General features: G+C 33.8%; 1 protein-coding gene across 1 annotated transcript in view; it reads left to right on the forward strand.

The window, feature by feature from the left end:
* Positions 1–21,490, forward strand: part of LOC145279911 (4-aminobutyrate aminotransferase, mitochondrial-like) — an 84,145-nt gene that overhangs the window by 22,498 nt on the left and 40,157 nt on the right. Inside the window, exons 2-4 of the mRNA XM_080131468.1 lie at positions 2,891–2,991; positions 14,085–14,202; positions 16,318–16,367. Of these exons, the coding sequence (XP_079987594.1) occupies positions 2,891–2,991; positions 14,085–14,202; positions 16,318–16,367 (269 nt within the window). The remainder of the gene's footprint in view (positions 1–2,890; positions 2,992–14,084; positions 14,203–16,317; positions 16,368–21,490) is intronic.

Raw genomic sequence — 21,490 nt, forward strand, 5'->3', positions numbered from 1 at the left:
TACCTACAGACACAAGTGTTTATCGTCAATGCAGGAAGTTACGACTACCGCTGGTATTGGGATTCGAACCCCGCACCAATGCTATCTCTATTTGCAAGGTACATAACCACAGAGCCAACATAAACCGCAACGATATTCAAGTGAATTCAAACATTTATAGACATAAGCGTTATAAAATGTCGATCTGCAGTACTCGAGTGACTGGAGGTCACAATATTGCACCTAGGCCAATTGACCGACTTTTCATTCACAAACAGTGCTCAGCAGTTAAGAAACACGTTTCTTAAAGAAATGGAAATACTCGTCCGTGGATGATTATATATCAGACCCACCTTCATAAGTAGAGCAATTTCGTTAAATTATATCGCCCACTACCTAGCGTAATGCAATGCTCTTTGTTTGTAAATAAACAAATGGAGCACTTAAAAATGACGATCAATGATTATATAAAGACATGGAGATATATGGTTTTGGGAGCGCCGATCCGGTGACTTAAGAGTATGACAACTGATTATTAACTGAATGCTTGTAGATTCGTTATTTGGCTTCGGATAGATGCTAATCTAGATGCAACAACTATATATATATATATATATATATATATATATATATATATATATATATATATATATATATATATATATATATATATATATGAATGAAGTAGCAATGTGAAATCCAGGACGACTATAAACAATTTCGGGATCAGCAAAGAAATATTGGTGTTATTTCACAGCTTTGTATAAGCAAGGCTTGAGGGTCGAGTCAACCTTACTATCTTATATGATTCATATATATATATATATATATATATATATATATATATATATATATATATATATATATATTAGTGTGTGTGTGTGTGTGTGTGTGTGTGTGTGTGTGTGTGTGTGTGTGTGTGTGTAAATGTATATGGACAAGAAAAATCGATGATGAAAATATAAATAGAATAAATAACAGTATTTATTAATGTATCCACAATTCAAATAAGGGACCATACAAAAATCCTTAACCTATGAATTTTCAAAGATAAGCGCTTTTCACAATAGCATAAATGTTAGTAAAAATGCATCTTCACGACCCACTTTCATCTCTCCTCTACATCCACACCAGTACATTTTGCTCACTGGATGTGAATTATCTTACACCTTATATATAATGATTGATTAGTCTAACATACGAAAATTTTACAGTCAAAAATGCAACCTATGTCTGGAGAAGACCCTCATAATCTCTAAGGTATGGACACAAGAACTCGAAATAATCTCGATGCAGTCACAGAAATAAGTTAAAAATAATAAATCGATACGAACATTAGATTTGATATTCGGCATTTTCCCTCCAATTTTTACTATTCAGACGTTATGAAGGATTTAATGTAATTAATTTTTCACCGGATATTAATGTTGATTGTTTTTATTTTTTTATTTAGACAATTTAGTATTTGTTCTATTTTCCACTCACATGATAATTAGATCTACGCATGAACTGATTTGATGTAACACCTATATATACACTCTTTATTATTTTTGTTATTTATTGTTGTTTCATATAAATGTTACACATTAATTGATGTTTTTTGTTTATTTAAAAAATACATGAATTGATATTATTATCGGCACTACTATCATCATCATCATCATCATCATCATCATCATCATCATCATCATCATCATCATCATCATCATCACTACCGTCGACACTAGCAATATAATTACTATTAGCATCATTAAATCGATTATTGCATTTCTTCATTGTTGATTGTATGTTTACATACAATATTAACTAATTTTGATATTATTCCGATTTGTAATTGTAGATAAATTATTAACTTGGGTAATTTTTTTTATGCCAAATAAAAATACTTGATCGATTTTTTTTACGTCGCTATCTTATATCTAAAGTAAAGACTTGTAAGTAAATTCTTCGTAGCTTTTCTCATATAACTTCGACATTTGTTTCAGTATAATCAAATACAGCCGATTCGGCCGTGTTATCTCGATACATAATATAATGATAACCCTCCTAACTATTTAACATATCGGAAACCAAAAAGCCCATTCCTTTGTAAATATTTCGCACTCACCAAAGTTAATACTGCCACGGCTTCTCTACCTAAAATACGCACATTTCGTCTCCATTAAAAAACAAAAAACATTTTGCCCTCTTTGCCTCTTTCTCACAGAGACAGTAGCAAATATTTACCCCCTTTTTACTTTTACTCCTCCCACAAAACCCCAAATAACCAGTTCTATTAGTCATAGTAATACTTACATACAAGACACCGGCTTATTATTCCACTTACTAAATTCTTTAATTCCATTCGACTACAAATTACAAAATAACGGCCACTTCCGTTTACTCCATAGTTTAGCAGAATGACGGAATGAGTGAAAACCACCATTTAGACAAATACCTTAACGTAAGAACGAGTCGTTCTTAGATCAACAGATTATTATTTCCGAACACGGACAAAACGATTCTCAGTAGCGATTTCGCATACGTTAGCCAAAACAAAATATTTTTTTACATATCGCATTTTTACTTCCCGGACTATTACTTTACTTTCTTTTTCACTGCAAGACAAACCTTCACATTATTCATTCACGTTACACATCACAAAAGTTTTTATATTGTGTTTATTAGTTATTTATTGTTTATTTACCACAAATCGCTAACTATAATATGGATGGTTTTAGATAGCTTATAAATATGTATCCAGTCTCCTAAAGCATACTATACATACGTCAGATATTCCCAACATTAATGAGACTGTTTTTATGCTTTTACATTTTACTGTAAACTGTTAGAACCCCTAACATAAAATAAGTACGAGTTTATATAATAAAAACATAACATTTTGTTTCGTTACTTTCTATTCTTTCTTTAGCGACGAAGTGTACGGCAAAAGAACCTGACCAACCGTTGATTAAAACCAATGTTCCCGGACCTCGATCCGAGGCTCTCAAACAAGAGCTTGGAACAGTACAGGTAAGGTTAATCTTTATTTAAATATAAGTTTAATATATATATATATATATATATATATATATATGTTCATTTGGAACTGCATAACTAATTCCTAAACTAATTAGTCGATCATTATAAACTTTGGAACACAACTGATAGGGGCAAGAGGCCGCAATGTGGACTAAATCTAATTTTATTTCACTTCATTCAAAGCAAGTAAAAAAGTGAAACTCCTTCATGAATATTCACATACTTCTTCGTTTTGTAAAATTTTAACAATAAGTTTGATACATAAATCTATATTTTTATAAAGTAATAGGGTTCGTGTGTTTCTGTCTGTGTGTACAGCTCTCCATCATCAACGAAATATAAAGGAGGTAAGAGGGTAGATCTCTCCTGGTAGAGAAACATTAGAACCCATTTTAGGATGTTTCTGTTATAGGAGACATAAGAATCTATGCCTAATTTCTTTATATACTAGTCTACAAACCACCCCCATATCGAATGACTTATGCTCATTTGCATATCACATTATATTAAATCTCTTTAACTAATTACCTCGACCTTATTACATATTGGAAATATTCTAATCATTTCAACTGTACTATTTACAAAATCTATTTAACATTTAATTATTTAATATATTTTCATTTAATTTTATATTCGATTTATTTCACTTTACGTATATTATCAAAACAATTCATTGGCGAGCAAAGCTTTATGTTTTGGGATTGTATTGAAAATGTAATGGAAATTTCAATTTCGTTCCGTTTTAATCTTTTATATTTTACTTGCCAATATTATTGAAAGAATACAATTCAACTATCGTAATTTTATATAAATAAACAAAAACAAATATTTTAAAATAAAACTTTATTAAAAAAGAAATAATTTTATTTTTAAATGTAAAAAATCAATTTAGTAAAATAATTGTATTAAACACCCCCAGCCTTGTCAGCAAACCTGTAAACCTATAAAAGTTAACATTTCGAATGTAAACAGTGATTTTTCGATTTTCTTAGCGCTTGCCGCAATTAAAGACAATTAAAACGGAACTAACTATTTCCATTCTATTTTTTAAACAACCCCCAAAACATAACGCTCTCTTCCAGTTATAGCCAATTTTTTTTTAATTAAATAAAACAGGTCAAAATAAACAGATAAGCGCATTTTCTTTTACATTTTTCTTACAACCAACGTTGTCATTTTAACCAACTGCAGGATACCGTTACTTTTGTGGGGTTGTTTTGAAAATGGCACGGAGATTATAATTTCGTTCCAATTTAATCTTTCTGGTCGAGCCTATTTCGAAAGCCTGTCTTATCATAGATTTGAACTACAAATAATTTATTACATTTTGATTATTACTATCTTAAGACTTAAAGCTTATATTTATTTCATTTTTCTATTTATATATTGAATTAGTTATTTCCAGTCTTATTTAAACTTAGTGCTTTCTTTAAACCGGATGAACCTTTTATAAAAATATGAGTTTAACGTAAAGAACACGAACAAGGTTTTATTCAACTGAATTTCTTCCAGTTTACTAACAAAATATATAAATTTAAAAGAGATATAAATAATAAAATAAAAAGGTTATGTAATTTAAAAGAAATACACGTACTCACAAAAGCAGAACTTTTTTTACACATTTTTTTCTTTAAAACCATAACAATGAGACTAACAATTACCTAGATCTTAGTAATTATTTGTTTTAATAGAACTGTTTTAATTGTACTGTTTACTTAGTTAACCTAAGTTGGTATTACATTTATTTTACATTTACTTTTTTTTTTTAATTATTACTTTTAGACTGTGACGTTTACACCCGTAAGTAATGAGTCACACGTAGGTCGCTTTTATTCATTCCTTTTGGTCAAGATCAAAGTGTAGTATCTGTTCTTCAGATGCTGCACTTCATTTTCTTGTTCTCTTTCGGTGGAGGAGAAATCCTTCACGACTGAGACAATTTTTATTTTTGTACCTTTTCTCCACGTTAAAAAACGACCCTGGTGTCTAACTCTGTCCCGTGGGGAGGCATAGTAAATAGGTACAATATAATTGTTTATAATTGTACTATTCAGAAATATTATTTATAGTTCGTCCATTTCAGTTAGTATACATTTCCTTTACGCTTAATTAATTTACAATCATTAATATCGTTAAACAATTCCGTTTAAAACCGAAATTATGCCACCCAAACGAAGTAGAAACGAAAGTGAGGAAGAAAGAATGGAAAGATTGGAAGCTAATAGACTAAGAGTTGCTGCAGTTCGCTCCAATGAAAACAATTCAGATAGAGAAAGACGTCTAGAACTTAACAGGATACGTCAAAGAGAAAGGAGAGCAAAACTGTCAGATTTGGAAAGAGAAACCCAACGTGAAGCTGACAGAACTAGACATGCTGTAAGGCGGTTAAATTCATCACAAGATGAAATTCAAGAAAGGCAAAGATATGCACTGGAAAGAGAAGCAATATTACGATCGAATGAATTATATGAGGTAAGTAGACGTACACAAGGTCAGTTGAGAGTGGCTCAACGACATCAGAATGAATCGGAAACCCAACGAAGCTTTCGCCTATACCAAGGGCAACAACGAGAGGCTGCATGGAGAGAGAGTATGACTTTGCCCCAGCAATTGACAGAAAACGAGGCAGCTAGACAACGAATGACTGCTTTGAAACACCATGAAATAGAACACTGCAATAGAAAAGGATTGCTCTACAACAAAAATGACTCTCTCACTACAGCTGATATAGGAAAAATGGACAAAGTATGTCAACATTGCTCAGCTGTAAAATTTAAAGGAGAAACCCCTGGTTGTTGTTGTTCTTCTGGCAAAGTTGTGCTTGATAGCTTTCCACCACTGCCTCAGTTGCTTCAAGATTTGCTCTCCGGCAATGGTCCCATCTCTAAAGATTTTCTGCAAAATCTACGCAGTTATAACAATTGTTTTGCAATGACATCATTTGGTCACAAAATTGTGGCAGTACATGGGTGGAATCCTTCTTTTAGAATTCGAGGCAAGGTTTGCCACCAGATTGGGAGTCTTTTACCACCTGAAGATGAAACAGCAAAGTTTATTCAAGTCTACTTCTTGGATAGTCTGGAAGAGGAACTACATAATCGGGGACGTGACAGTAGACTCAATAGAGACATTCTCCAAAGTCTGACTGAATTTTTACATGAGAACAACAGCTTCATTTGTCAGCTGAAAACAACAAAGGAAAGGATTGAAGAAGAACACTTGGTAGAACATAAAGTTGTCATAAGGGAAGACCGAAGGCCGCAAGAAGAGCATCCACGGCGATTCAATGCTCCAACAACAACGTATGAGATTGGAATATTAATGGAGAATGAACCAACAGCTAACCGGGATATTGTCTTGCGTTTTAGAAATGATACATTAAAATGGATCTCCGAACTACATCCCCTCTACGATACTTTAATGTACCCGTTAATGTACCCCTATGGTTCTCCATCTTACAACATCTACATGAAGGCATCCAATGGGCGAAAAGTTACCCAACAGCAATTTTATTCGTACCATTTAATGACTCGGCCTGGAAACTATTTTCTCTGGTACCGAAGGCTATTTCAACAATGGCTGGTGGATGTGTACTGCAAGATTGAAACAGAACGTTTACAGTTCCTGAGGCGTGAGCAACAGACCCTGAGAGCTGACAATTATAGCAACTTGAGAGATTCAATTCTTAGGGAGGATGGGAATCCAGAACAGTTTGGTCAACGAGTTGTTCTTCCGGCAACTTATACAGGAGGCCCTCGATACATGTTTGAGCGTCAAAGTGATGCCATGGCATATGTTCGGCGAATGGGCCGAGCCGACCTCTTCATCACGTTCACAACAAATCCAAAGTGGACAGAAATTACAGAAAATTGTCTTCAAGGGCAAGACCCTCAGGATCGTCCAGATATTGTTGCCAGGGTTTTCAGGCAGAAGCTAAAAAAGTTACTTGAATTTATTAAAAAGGGAGGATTTGGCAGGTTGAGGGCTTTCCTGTACAGTATTGAATATCAAAAAAGAGGACTGCCGCATGCACACATCCTCACCTGGCAGGCCCCAGAGGACAAACTTCTACCAGAAAAAATGGATCTCTGCATATCTGCAGAGATCCCTGACAAAGAGGAAGATCCTGATCTTCATGCTAAAGTGATGGCACATATGGTGCATGGACCTTGTGGACCATTTAATCCAAATTGTCCATGTACGATTGACAACAAATGTTCCAAAAAATACCCAAAAGAATTTCTTCAGTGTACCGAGCAAGGCCAAGACTCTTACCCCAAGTACAGGCGAAGAAAACCAGAAGATGGAAGCCAGACTGGTACAATAAGGATGAAGAGAAATGGTCGGTATGTTAATCAAGAAATAACAAACCAGTGGATTGTTCCGTACAACAAGGTCCTCCTTCAGCAGTTCAACGCTCACATTAACGTAGAAATTTGCAGCTCGATCCAAAGCATCAAATATGTCCTCAAATACGTGAATAAAGGATGTGATCAAGCAGTGTTTGAACTACAAAGAACTGATGGAGCAGCTAACCAACAAGGCCAAGTACAAAGTCACATTGTGGATGAGATCCAGCAGTTCCAGAATGCAAGGTATGTCGGCAGTTCAGAGGCGGCCTGGAGGATATTGGAACATCCCATCCATGAACATTTCCCCCCAATTGTACAACTTTCTGTTCATCTTGAAAATGGGCAGAATGTCATGTTCTCAGCTGATACTGCTCTGGAACGAGCCCAAGGTCCACCGCCTGCCACAACTTTGACACCATTTTTTCAACTCTGCCATGAGGATGACTTTGCAAGGGGTCTCAAATACGTAGAAGTCCCTGAGTTTTACACTTGGAACAAATTGACAAAGAAATGGATGAGAAGAATGCGTGGGGTACAAGTTGAAGGTGCTGAAAATGATGATGTATGGAAGGCACCATGCATTGGGAGAATCTACACGATTAGTCCAAAAGCAGGGGAGTGTTATTTCTTACGCCTGTTGCTCAATGAGGTTGCTGGTCCAACTTCATTTCAAAATTTGCGAGCATACAATGGTCAGGTGTTTGAAACATACAGAGCAGCGTGCCTTGCTCGAGGCCTTCTAGAAAATGACCATCACTTGCATCAAGCAGTAGGAGAGGCAAGTGCCACTCAATCACCTTCAAATTTGCGAAGCCTATTTGTGATAATTTTAACAGCCTGTGAGCCAAGAAATCCTCTTGAGATCTGGATGGCTTTTCGTGATGTAATATCTGAAGACATTCTTCACAGATACAGGCAAGAAGTTAACAATCCAGAAGCAGATTTTAATGAGGACATCTACAATAAAACTCTTTGTCTAATTGAAGAAAAAGTTCTCCTTATGTGCGGTCAACCATTGGCAAGCTATGGATTACCTGCACCAACGCAAGGGAGAGATGAAAGACTCGCGAGAGAGTATCAACGTGAAGTTACTTATAATCTTGAAGAACTTTCCCTACAAGCAAAAAATATGCAAGAAAAACTGACCGATTCTCAAAGAGAAGTTTACAATTCATTCATGGCAATGTTGGAAGCACAAGGTGAAATGAACAAAAACATGATGTTTCTTGATGCTCCAGGTGGTACGGGCAAGACTTTTGTAATCAATTTGATCCTTGCAAAGATTAGATCCATGAGAAAGATTGTGCTTGCAACAGCATCCAGTGGCATTGCTGCTACTCTACTACAAGGTGGCCGCACTCTTCACAGCACTTTTAAAGTACCCTTGGATACTCATCGAATGGATCAGCCAGTTTGCAAAATTACTGGTAACTCAGCCTTGGCAAATGTAATTAGAGACACCTCTGCAATCATTGTAGACGAAGCTCCAATGACGCACAAGAGTGCTTATGAAGCAATTGACCGAACACTGCAAGACATCACAGGAAACAAGAATCCCATGGGTGGCATTCCAACCTTATTTTGCGGTGATTTCCGTCAAATCCTCCCAGTGGTTAAAAATCGCACAAGGGCTAACATTGTCAATGCAAGTTTGAAACAATCCTATCTCTGGAGGCACGTTATAGTGAAGAGACTGACTACTAATATGAGAGCCTATATCTCTGATAATACAGCTACAGCAGACTTCTCAAAATTGCTTCTCCAAATCGGTAATGGTCAGTTTCCTATCACTTCTTCACCTGACACAATTAAGATTCCAACTGCGCTTGGTAAATGTGTCGGTAATCAGAAGCAACTGAAAGACAAAGTGTACCCAGACCTGCAAAACAATGGAAAATCACCGGATTGGCTTGCTGAGAGGGCTATTATTTCGCCATTAAACAGCAATGTGAATCATTTGAACAATTCAATAATGAATGAATTTCCAGGAGACACAAAGCAATACAAGTCAGTTGATTCGGCTACTAATGAATATGAAGCTGTTCACTACCCTGTGGAGTTTTTAAACTCTTTGGAGATATCTGGAATGCCTCCACACATTTTAAATCTCAAAATTGGATCGCCAATCATGATTCTTCGATCCTTGGAACCGCCAAAAACAACAAACGGAACCAGATGTGTTATCACCAGATTGCACACCAATGTACTTGAGGCCACCATTTCCTGTGGTCCCTACAAAGGCGAAACTGTTCTACTGCCAAGGATCCCCTTAGTTCCATCGGACTCAGAACTTCCATTTAAATTCCGGAGACTCCAATTTCCTGTGAAGGTGTTTTTTGCAATGAGCATAAACAAAAGTCAAGGTCAGACATTTAACACCATTGGCGTAGACTTGACATCAGACTGCTTCAGTCACGGTATGTTCTACGTCTCCATCAGCCGGACAGGAAGTTCAGAAAAACTCTACATTCTGGCTCCAAATCAAAGCAGCAGAAATGTAGTTTACCCTGAGGCTCTTCAGTGAAAAGTTCGAGAAATGGATATGAGGAAAAACTGACATGATCTGATTGTGGTAAGTTTTTAGTATTGAATGTGCAAGATAAAATTTAAGCAAGAGTTGAAAATTACTTCAATGAAAAATTTACTATGTAACATCAAGTAACTCCTTTTTGATGAAAATGTTTTGTGAAGTTCCTGATTGAATTTCAGTCACTACAAGAGGTAGTTAAAATGTTAATCACCTTATGCAATTGTTGCTCTTACAACATCAACTTACTGGAAAGGTGCCCACAGATTTTGGTACCCGAGTGCGCAACAAAGCTCCGTGCGAAGCACGGGTATCTTTGCTAGTTAGTTAATATTCCACAACATTCGTTTTTTTTTTAGTTTTTTACAGTGATTAAAGAAATGTGATATTGTCAACCTTTCCATTTGAAAATTCAAAATTATCACATTTGTATTGAATTTAATTCATAATTATCAGATACCAGTTTAGTAAATACTCTTGAATTTCAATTTCTTAAGGTTCCATGAGCTTAAACATGAGTTTCCTTGAATAGATTTTGATCCAAATTAGAATATGTATTCTAGACGTAAGGTTTAGTATCACTATATTTTTATTTTAATGTTCTCAAAAGAATATAGAGTAGTCTCAGATGATTCTGATCAAGGAAGTGTGTGTTTTTGTGTGTGTGTGTGTGCGCGCGCGTGTGAATATATATATATATATACATGTATATATATATATATATATATATATATATATATATATATATATATATAACTACTTCATTTATTCACACAAAATTTATATACGAAAGTATAAATTTATGCCTAAACTTTAAGTATTTACTTCAAAAGTGTTCAATACGTAGGTAGAGCTATTTAGTAATTTATAAAATATATATGGCGATTAAGCTACACTGAATATTCCGCGTTTCATCCACTCTAGGATTCTTCAGGCTTATGCGCGAATTTTGTGGTTGTCTGTCGTTTTTATATACGCATCTTCTATTGAGATTTTTGTTAGCCAATCAACTTTCTAGTATCCACCGCGCCCTTCCTATCGGCCAATGAACATGCACTTTCAGGACAAAGGCCCATTTGACCTCTGGTTGACCTGATTCTTTGTGTGTGCTCTATTTAGCCTGGATATCTACTGTCTTGACCTGTTTTAAATCTAGGTTAGTTTTTATGTTAGTTTATATATATATATATATATATATATATATATATATATATATATATATATATATATATATGATAGTTTATGCATATACATATTTAGTTATTTTATTTATTTATTTGTTTATTTTCTATTGTTTTTGTTAGTTTTAAAGTTATTTTGTATCTCTATCCTGGAGTAAATTTTAACCTATGAACACAGTTGTTCGCTATTTCTCTCCTACATTTTAATAGATGTTGGGGTTCTTTAAAGTATAGGATAGCAAATTTTTCATGAAGGCATAATCTACATTGGTCGTCTAGGTCTCTACAGGTGTTTGCTTGTGTTATTATTTTACATTCGACTACCGGCGAACGGCCTCTTTCCTTGAGTTCCCAGTATTTATTTGCTAGCGTTGTTTTCATACGGTGTTTTTTTTATTGTTGAATGTACTTTTGTGGTCATAATATCGAGTTTTGAAATCTAAGGAAGTCATTCCTATGTAATATTTCTTGTTATTCGGGGTTTCTTTCGCAAATATTGTGGCCTGATAAACTATGCTTTTGGTTAGATATTTATTTTGAAGTGGGCAAAATGTGCGGTATCTACAGTTGCATTTATCTTGTTTGTTATTAGTATTTTTATTTTTATTTCTTGTATGGTTGTTGTTGTCCGGAGTTGGTTTATTATTATTATTATTATTATTATTATTATTATTATTATTATTATTATTATTATTATTATTATTATTTCTGCTAGTTATATATGTGTCTTTTGTGTTAGTTTTATTTTTGTCATGGTGTCTACTTTTTTATTGTTTATTTTGTTGTTGTTGACATTGTTTTATTTAATATTTTGTTATTATGTATTTTAATTATCATCTCTAAATTTTCGCAGCAGTTGTAGGATAACTTTAGGGTATTTTTATTTAAAATTTTGTGTAAGGGGTTGGTTGCGGGAAAGTGCTTTTCGATAAAATCTAGAAATTTCTTGCCAAGTTTTGTTTTTAACATTTGATTGTATGGGGCCGTATACCAGATTATATTTCTTTTTCTTCTATTTTTAATTTTATTATAGTTATTGGTGTTTTGTCGCTTATATTTGATATCAATATTTTTGTATCCACTATTTTTTTAGGGCTGTTTCATAGATATTGGTTGACCTGTTAAATGCATTTTCATCGCTTGAGTTATTGCTGAATCTACTTACGATCGAGTAAGGAATCTGTTTTATAATTGATGGTGGGTGATTGGACTTAGGGTTTACGTATATTGGAGTAGCGTTATCTTTTAAGTAGGTTTCATATGTGTTTTTTTTTTCTAAATTTAACGTGCCGCCCAGGAAGTTTGTTATTTTTATGTTAGTTAATACGTCTACTTTTAGGCCTAATTTTTTCATTTGCTTGTGTATGATTTTCTTAAAGTTATCTCCCTTGATTTTATTGGATACTTTTATTATGGCTAGTCCGTCATCTCTATATAGGCCGATATCCGTAGTATCCAATATGCTTGTGAGGGTATATAGAATGAATAATCCCACAAGATCTGATGCCCCTGCAGAATCCCTGGCACTCATTGCCAAATCAAACGAATTTGTGATTTTAGTTTTTATCCATTGGTTATGGTTATTTATTAGAACTGATTTATATCAAAAGAAAAAGGCAGTAACAGTTAGGTTTGGTAACTGCAGGAACAACTTTGCGCAACATCTGGTTATATTGTTCAACGTAGTACACATCGAATGTCTGATGCAAACGAGCATACTATAGAACGTGTAGCTACCAACGACTTAATAAAAAGCAAAATAGGGACATTGTTTGAAATCAAGGGGCAAATTAATACGGACACCCGTATATGTCAAGTACACGCTAAATAAAAATTAGGCAAATTATGAATATCTTGGTAGATAAGGTTACCTGGATTTACCAATAAATAAATGTTGAAATTCTTCAGCAGTAACTGTCTGAACACATAATGCGTAAAATATTATTTATTATATGCCACCGGTACGTATAGCGTAAGTAAATGTACTTTGAATATTAAAATAAATTAAATGTCGCTTACCTCGCGATGAAAGAGAAGTAGGGTCGCCTAGAATTGACATAGAGAAAATCAGTTAAAGATACTTGCCAACCCAAGTATTATTTGATATGGTAATTTTTTATCACCTTCCTTATTTTTTCTCTATCATATCTCGTATTGAAAATAAAAGACTGATTTTTTTTTTTTACTTAAAAGTTAATATGATTTTTGTTATGAGAGTAGAAGTACGCTAGCGTAAAGTTGGATTTGGGACCCTGATTTGTTGAAGATAAATCTTTTGGATTTACATCATTTGTATTGTTTACTGCTATTAGGCGCAACTGTGTATTTATCTCTCTCATACGTTGAGAAAAATATAGCACTAGGACTTGAAAGTAGGATAGAAAAGCTAACACTCCGAGGAGGAGAATTCTGGCCGGCAAAAATGCGTGGGCAACCTGCCGACATTTCCCGGTAGCGATAAATATATTCCTTTTCAAAGATAGAAAGCAAAGGGTGAACCTCCTAGAACTGCACAGGGTCAGCAATATACCGCAGCCAACAGGGAAAAGTCAATTTAAGAAAGGGCATAGGCTATATATTATTTATTTAATTGGAATTCATTATTGAGAGGAGTACTATTTATTACTTTTATTTATTGCGGACTATTATCCTCATCTTTTATTAGTTGTTCCACGATGTTTCGGCCAACTATTCCCCTGGCCTACGTCAGGTGATGAGCATAGGCTATGTTGATTTTGGAGCCGAGAGAATATCCCCACCCGACCCGAGTCTATTTACAATAAAAACCATAATAACTTTACTTTCAATTTTTCCGTCGAATAAGTGATTTTAGCATTTTTTATCAGATATATTGTTATCATATCGAAAGATATTCGGCTTGAAACTGCAGTAATGTTTTTATAAACTCACAACGTATGTACAAAAATTCCAAGCGTTTTATCAAAGTTTCTGTCTTTTATTTCTTCCATCTTTTTATTTTATTTATAAATTTATAAATACATTTACATTCTCTTCTCTTTACAGAATTCGGGTTCTGTCGTATTTTTTACGGACTATGACAGATCACAAGGCAACTACATTGCGGACGCCGATGGAAATCTATTACTTGACCTTTATATGCAAATCGCTTCTATGCCTCTAGGTAAGACCAGAATTATACTATTACACTTAACGAGAGTATGCTAGCCCACATACACGCACGCACGTACGTACACACAGGAGCGCACGCGTACACACACACACACACACAGCCATATATATATATATATATATATATATACATATATATATATATATAAATGGAAATTTAACTAACTTTCTTGGATTTGCATTTTTGGATTTTACCATCATTGGATACTTTACCCTTCACCAGACTATCCATTCACCACTTTTTGTTATCAAGTAAGATCTTTGACTTACTTGTAGTTTCATTAAATACTTTTGCAAGCAAAAACCGATCCCACATTTTGCTAAATCCTACCCTCTGATGAGAAGGAAAGTATTTCTTCGAAACTTCGCGGATTAAGGACTATCCACTTATTTAGTGTTTCCTTTTCAAATTAAATATGTTTTTAACTCTCTTTCAAAGTGTTTTTTAACATGTTTTTAACTACTTGCTCTTATATATATACATATATGACATAGTGATATATTAAAACAATTATATTATATAGTTAGGGATAGGAGGATGATATATAAAACAGTTATATGTTGTATGTGAGGTGGGGAGATATCAAAACAGTCATATGTTATATAGAGAAGTGGGAGATATCGTACTTATAACGGGGTTAGAAAAAAGACTTATAAATTGTATGTATTATTGTTTAGCCAGAGGATATGATATCGACGTATAAACTAAGTCATGTTGTATCAGAGAGTTATTACACAGGTATATATTATAATCCATATTTACATAAGGTATCGTTTTTTTTATTAGAAGAATAATATATGCTTCTTACTTTTTTTCTTCTTCTATTTTCACTGCTAAGCTCCGTGATGAAACATGAAACGACCAACACCATAACCAATTGAGACCTCTGTTTTTTCTTCTTTTCTGAAACCACAGAACAACACTTTATATTTTTTTAAATATAAATTTATTTCAGTTGTCGCTAATCGTCTTCACAAGAGTCTACATTTCGTCTATCCACTTGCGTGACTAAACTCCGACTCTGGACCCTAAACTTTCCGACCTTTTGGCCTTAGTTCCGTTACGTCATCATTCAGAAATAACACATATCACAACGTGTGACCTTTCCACGTCTACCTGCCTAGGTTATTTTGTTTATTTAACCTAGCTAATTTATGTCAACATCTTCAGTCTGTCTACAATAATAAATAAACAAAAGTTACAAAAAAGAAAAAATGTAAATCTTTCAATTTCACCAAAATATATATATAATTCCTTCAAGCAAAATACCTTAACATCTTATATATATATATATATATATATATATATATATATATGACAAAAAGTCTACATTCAAAATTCCAAGATGTTGTTCATTTTACTGTGTATTTCTTCCAGCATGTTAAAATGTTCAATTTTTGATATCACCTGTTTTGTAGCGCAGAAACACTCAAGCATATATATATATAAATATATATATATATATATATATATATATATATATATATATATATATATATATGAGTAATTTTTTAAATCCGTTAGAAGCGTTGACTGAAATCTGAAAAATAAAATACGTAATGAATACGTTTGAAGCTAAAATTGCAACGCAAAATTACTAAAATAAACAAGTGTTTATTTTTAAGAAATATATTTCGGAGTAAATCTCCCTCCCGGCCATGCGCTACCTATCCGGAGTTATAAAAACACCGCAGTTAAAATCACTCAACTTTCTTCAACTTAACATCATAGTGAAGAAAGAGAGAGAGAGAAAGAGAGAGAAAGGGAGAGAGAGAGAGAGAGAGAGAGAGAGAAAGAGAGATAAAAGAATGACAAGGGAGTTTTACTCTGAAATATATTTCTTAAAAATAAACACTTATTTTAGTAATATCGCTGTGTAATTATGGCTTCAAACGTACTTAATACGTATTTTATTTTTCATATATATATATATATATATATATATATATATATATATATATATATATATATCACAATTTAATTTAAGAAATAATAAAGTGCTCTATCATATGTTTTACAAGAGCTAAAATATTTTATTTAAAAACTCTATATGTGCATGTTTCAAACATGCATCTTTCTTAAATGATATTTGCTTTTTCCCGCTAGGCTACAATCATCCAAGATTAATTCAGACAGTCAAGAATGCACAAAATCTCGTAAGTATCAATATTTCTTTTATCTACGGTAATCAAATATTCTGCCAACATTCTACATTTTTCCATTTTCAAATATTCTGTACATCCATGTTTAGACTTGTCAAAAATATAATTATTTTTATGCGTCATTGATGCATGTTTTAGCGAAATAATTGCAGAAATTTCCACAGAAACATATACAAGTTTTAATATTATGTTGCATTTTTTTCTTCATTAAGGCGTAAATCTTTATTCATAGTATCTCTATTTTCACATAATATTCATGTTTTTAATTGGTTTGAACTCTTTGCGAGGCATTATTTCTTGAATAGAAAATGAATTCCCGAGAGTCATTGTCATTTTTATGTTTTTATTTAGATGTAAATCATTGTGACATTCCTGTCTCGGATGCCACTACGTGACCTGACGATCATCATGTCTAGACTCGTGGTGTGCGGGTCTGAGGTATTTTTTTTTAAATTTCAGCATGGCAACGAAACACTGTCCAATCAAATTAACCCTTTCTTTTTGGATGCGTAGACGTACACGTATAGGCGGAGGCCACATGTGAACGATTGGAGAAATAAAAGTCAGTCTTGAATCAAGCTCCGACAGAGAATGATTTAGTCAACTATCGCTCGACCGCCCCAACTAGGGCGAACGTAAATAAAACTTAGATTTTTTATTTCCTAAATAAAAAAAAACATTGAAAGAAAGGAGAAAAGAAAGCAACCGGATTTTCTTTATTGTCTTAATGAGAAGTGGAACGAATCATTTCGTCATGAGATTAAAACGCCGACTCGAAGTTGGAAATTGTTATCTCTGAAAGATACGAGCAAAACATATGTGCTTCTTTATCGCATTGTGTGTGTGTCCCTCCACGAGGACATAATTCAACATAAGGTTATCCATTGAAGACGGTGAATTCGAATTATTATTGGAGAACTGTGAATACGACATATTAAAGGAAGGTATAAGGCCATATTATTCGGCGTGGTGAATTAAACATATTATGTTACAAAGGTAATAGGTTTAGGAATTGTAGAAAATGTAACGTTTATGAAAGTCACAGTAGCCATGTATTAATTTTATGGGTTGTGTTTGCTTTCAACATCACAACTTATATACTAAGAATATTTTCTACACAATTAATCATTTAGTGTGCAGTAAGTTGTCATATAGTCGAAATCCTTGTTCCACCAGATAACTATTTCCCGACATGTACTATGTATACACAATGGTTAATGTTTTACCTTCTGGTGACAATATGTATAGACACCGTGGTTATCCTACCCTTGAACATTCTACGTAAAAGTGCCATTGGCCTAACTACTGCCAAAGGATTGTCCGTATATTATTTGTCATATCAAAACACAATATCACCGAATCCTTTTTACACAAAGTCTCATTTTATTGAACAGACGTAGAGCATTAAGATTCCGGGGTGAAATAATTGAGAATCCAGCTTTTAGATTTAATTTGTATGCTGGCATAAAAGACAATTATAATAAATTTAAAAATTCTGTAGGATATTGTATAGTCTAATCACCATCACTAATAAACCGAGAGAACTGAAATGAGAGAGAAATAAAATAATTTTGGTGATTTAAGCAAAACTCTCTCTAGTAAGAAAATTCACCAGTGAATCTGAGTGGAATGAGAGTAGATATTCGCGTACAAGCAAAAATGGCTGCTATCTTCGGTTTGAAATTCAGGAAAAAATATCAACATTGAAAATGTAAGAAAATTTGGAAGATATGCTGACAAATAACACTTTGTTTCTGATTAGCGAAGTTTCATTTGCACTGTGTTATTGACAATATATTTATTAAAATATGAATTGGTCCAGTGTAATTGCTAATATGAAATAATTTTTAATATTAATCTTATAATAAAAATCAGCACAGAAGATTACTAATTTTAATTTGAAGAATATAATAGGAGTTAGTAACCGTAAGTTTAAATATTAGCAAACAAGTAAAAATTAAAAACAAAAAATGAGTTCATTACATCCCGGGCAAGTTTAACTAAGTATAACTAGTTAATTATAAAATAAAACTATAATGTAAAATTTCTATAAAATAAAACTATCATGTAAAATTCATAATATTTTAGAGTTTTAAAGAAATTAGATCAAAACATAACCTTAGAATTTCTATTGGTTATGGCTAAGCAACAATAAGTATTCGCGTGAAAAAGAAAAACTCGAAAGATTTGTCACGGAGAATGTATATTTACATTATTAAACTTATCACAATAATATTAGGTTGATGCAAAAATAATGTCGTTTTGTGACGTTCAACTTCTTGTTAAAGAACGACATTATTTTTGCACCAACCTTATAGTTACACTAAGCTTTGACTGCATCATTCGTAAATGCAAGGTAATATATTTTCCCGCACTTAAATAAGATTTTATTGAAAATGAACGGAGATTACAGCGCTTGAAAATAGATAGAAACTTATTTGAAAATATTCGTTCATACACACGTATGCATATGTTTGTATGCATTTTCCTTCCTCTTCACGAGCTGAAAAAATGGTACAAACCCGATTTAAAATGCACCAATACGGCACACCTACGTGAAAAGCAAAAAATATGATCACATCTTCACCTGGCATTTATTTACACATGTAGATGTACGATAACCGTTATAGATGGACACCTACCTGCTCCTTGTTTTGGTTTCATGGAGGTCGTCCTACGACGTTGCATATAACATTCTAAAAATCGACCTTATTTTTATTACCTTGACATTGTTGGATATTTCTTCTTGTTTCTCGTGTGAACAGTATTTGAATTGTTACGTTTGATCTCAATATTATTTGTTGGTATAATCACTAGTTTTGATATTATGCAAAATTTACATTCTTCAATGCATTCCCAGTGCAACATCGAGAATCACTTGAGGAATACAAGATGGCAATACATGTCAACAACCGTGCAATATTTCAATCTGAACAAACATGTTTTTGAATCATCAAAGTTTTTATAGCATAATTTTAAGAATACGTCATAAATTATGGAGAAGTAAAGTCTAGATGGTATTTTGATCCATCCTTACGTTGTCAGACAGTGTGTAAAGTCGCAGTACTTTTGTTCTTTTTATTATTTGCACTCACAGTTTATTATCATTTGTTCTCACACATGCCATCATCAGAGATTACTCACTGCAACAATCGGTGGCGTTCCCTGGCGTCTGGGTGACAACAAGGTTTTCCAGATTTTCAGTAGTCTCTAATTCTTTTAATAACTTTTGCAAATGGCTTTGCGTTATCGCAACAGCCGCTTGCTATCGACTTCTCGCTGGTTACGACTATTTGTATTCACTAATATCTGAGTGGCAACAAGCTATCTCAAGGTCTTTGTTCTCCTCACACTCATCCAGTGGAGGTCTGGTTAGTGTTTTCTCTCCTGGGTCTTTCGATCCTCCTTGATCGTTTATGACTATTTAGTGTGGTGGCAGTGTATGCCTATGCAACAATTGTTTTATCTTCTTCTTCTTCTTCTTCTTCTTCTTCTTCTTCTTCTTCTTCTTCTTCTTATTATTATTATTATTATTATAAACTTTGATCTAACCTGACAATTCTTCATCGTTGATGAAGTTGTATAGAAGACATTTATCACTGAGGTGCCGGGGGGGGGGCGGGGGTATGCCAATGTAATTAACTAGTTATAATGGCCAATCAGATGAATTCGTTTGCTGAATGATATACAATATAAAGGACAGCGCTATTTTCGCTTGCTTTAACAGACAACTTTAGAAATCTGTGAGAGATTCTAATTCGTTTCGATATTCGGATGGGTCATATCGGAAAGCAGGCGGCCATAATGGGTAAATTTGCGCAATTGTGTGTGTCTGCACATCTGCGCGTGTGAATTTCCTGTCGCTCGCACAATGGCAGCAGCTGTTCTGCAATTTAACGAGAGGATAAAGAAAAGAGGGAAAAAAGTAAAAACAAAAAGTAAATACCGAAAATTATCGAAGTAAATCGTGATAGGATTGTTCAAGAAAACAAAAGCATTAAATTATTTAAGAAGAATATGATTATTAGAAGTAATAAAGAAGAAATTAGGGAGGTAATCTGTGGTAGGTAATGGGAAAATCATTTACCACGTTCGGCAATTTTCCAACAATTTTTGCCATTAACCATTTTCCAGCAATAAATCTATAAATATAAAAGCGAAAATGTTTGTGTGTGTGTGTGTGTGTGTGCGTGCGTTTCCGTGTATGTCTAAGAAAGGCTTCTTTCCGAGAACCGATTGGTCGCCTCACAACTTCTTAAAACTTTTTATATCGCGCCTAAATGATAATATCTACGAGTTAACAATCGGGGTCACCTGTCTATTTAATTTGCCCGACTTTGAAAAGATAAATATTCAACAATGTGCATTAAGCTTTTTCGTATAATAATAAAAGCGAAACGGAGCTTACCGATGCGATCGCCGGGAACGTCGAAAAGCAATCAGCTTTGATCAATGTGGAGTTTCTCCTTATATCAGACAATTGCTATTCAATTTGGACATTCCCCTTGTTATGGGGAGTTCCCCCACCCCCAACATCTTGGGGAAACCAAAAAAATATATAAAAATGCGTTCCCTCAGTAAATAAAAACTCATTAAGTTATTAAAACGGGCACCTGCCAATTCTAAATACTTAAATAAATTCAAACGTGTTTCCGTTAGTATCACGTGGTGACCCAGTGGTTTACGTCGCACGTTTTTTTTCACATAGAAGTTAAGAATTATAAACGGCATCACATACTATGATCAACTCCAGGTTAAACCTAATGAAATATTTACTTGATCCTCTCACCAACAAGGGCATGGTTATATGCGATGTCGGCTTTTAATGTGGAGAAAATCCAACTCCCGCCAAAGAGATCACCTTGAATTGGGACAAAATTAAAATTTGATTCTGCCTAGAAGATTTTCTCCTTCCCTGACTGAAAACAAGAAAGGCGAAACGCAGTATCAGATCAAATACTACACTACCTATACGTCAGTTCTGATTTCTACGAGTTTTTCAAATGTTACCATGCCACCTTTTGTAAGGATAGCTTTTGGGTGATTGGCTTAATTGATATGATTGGCTTAATTGATATGATTTCGTACTATGGAATCGCCATTGTCGACATACAATC

Source organism: Euprymna scolopes, chromosome 7, assembly GCF_053919585.1.
Source record: "Euprymna scolopes isolate OS-2025 chromosome 7, ASM5391958v1, whole genome shotgun sequence".
Taxonomy (NCBI): Eukaryota; Metazoa; Mollusca; class Cephalopoda; order Sepiida; family Sepiolidae; genus Euprymna; species Euprymna scolopes.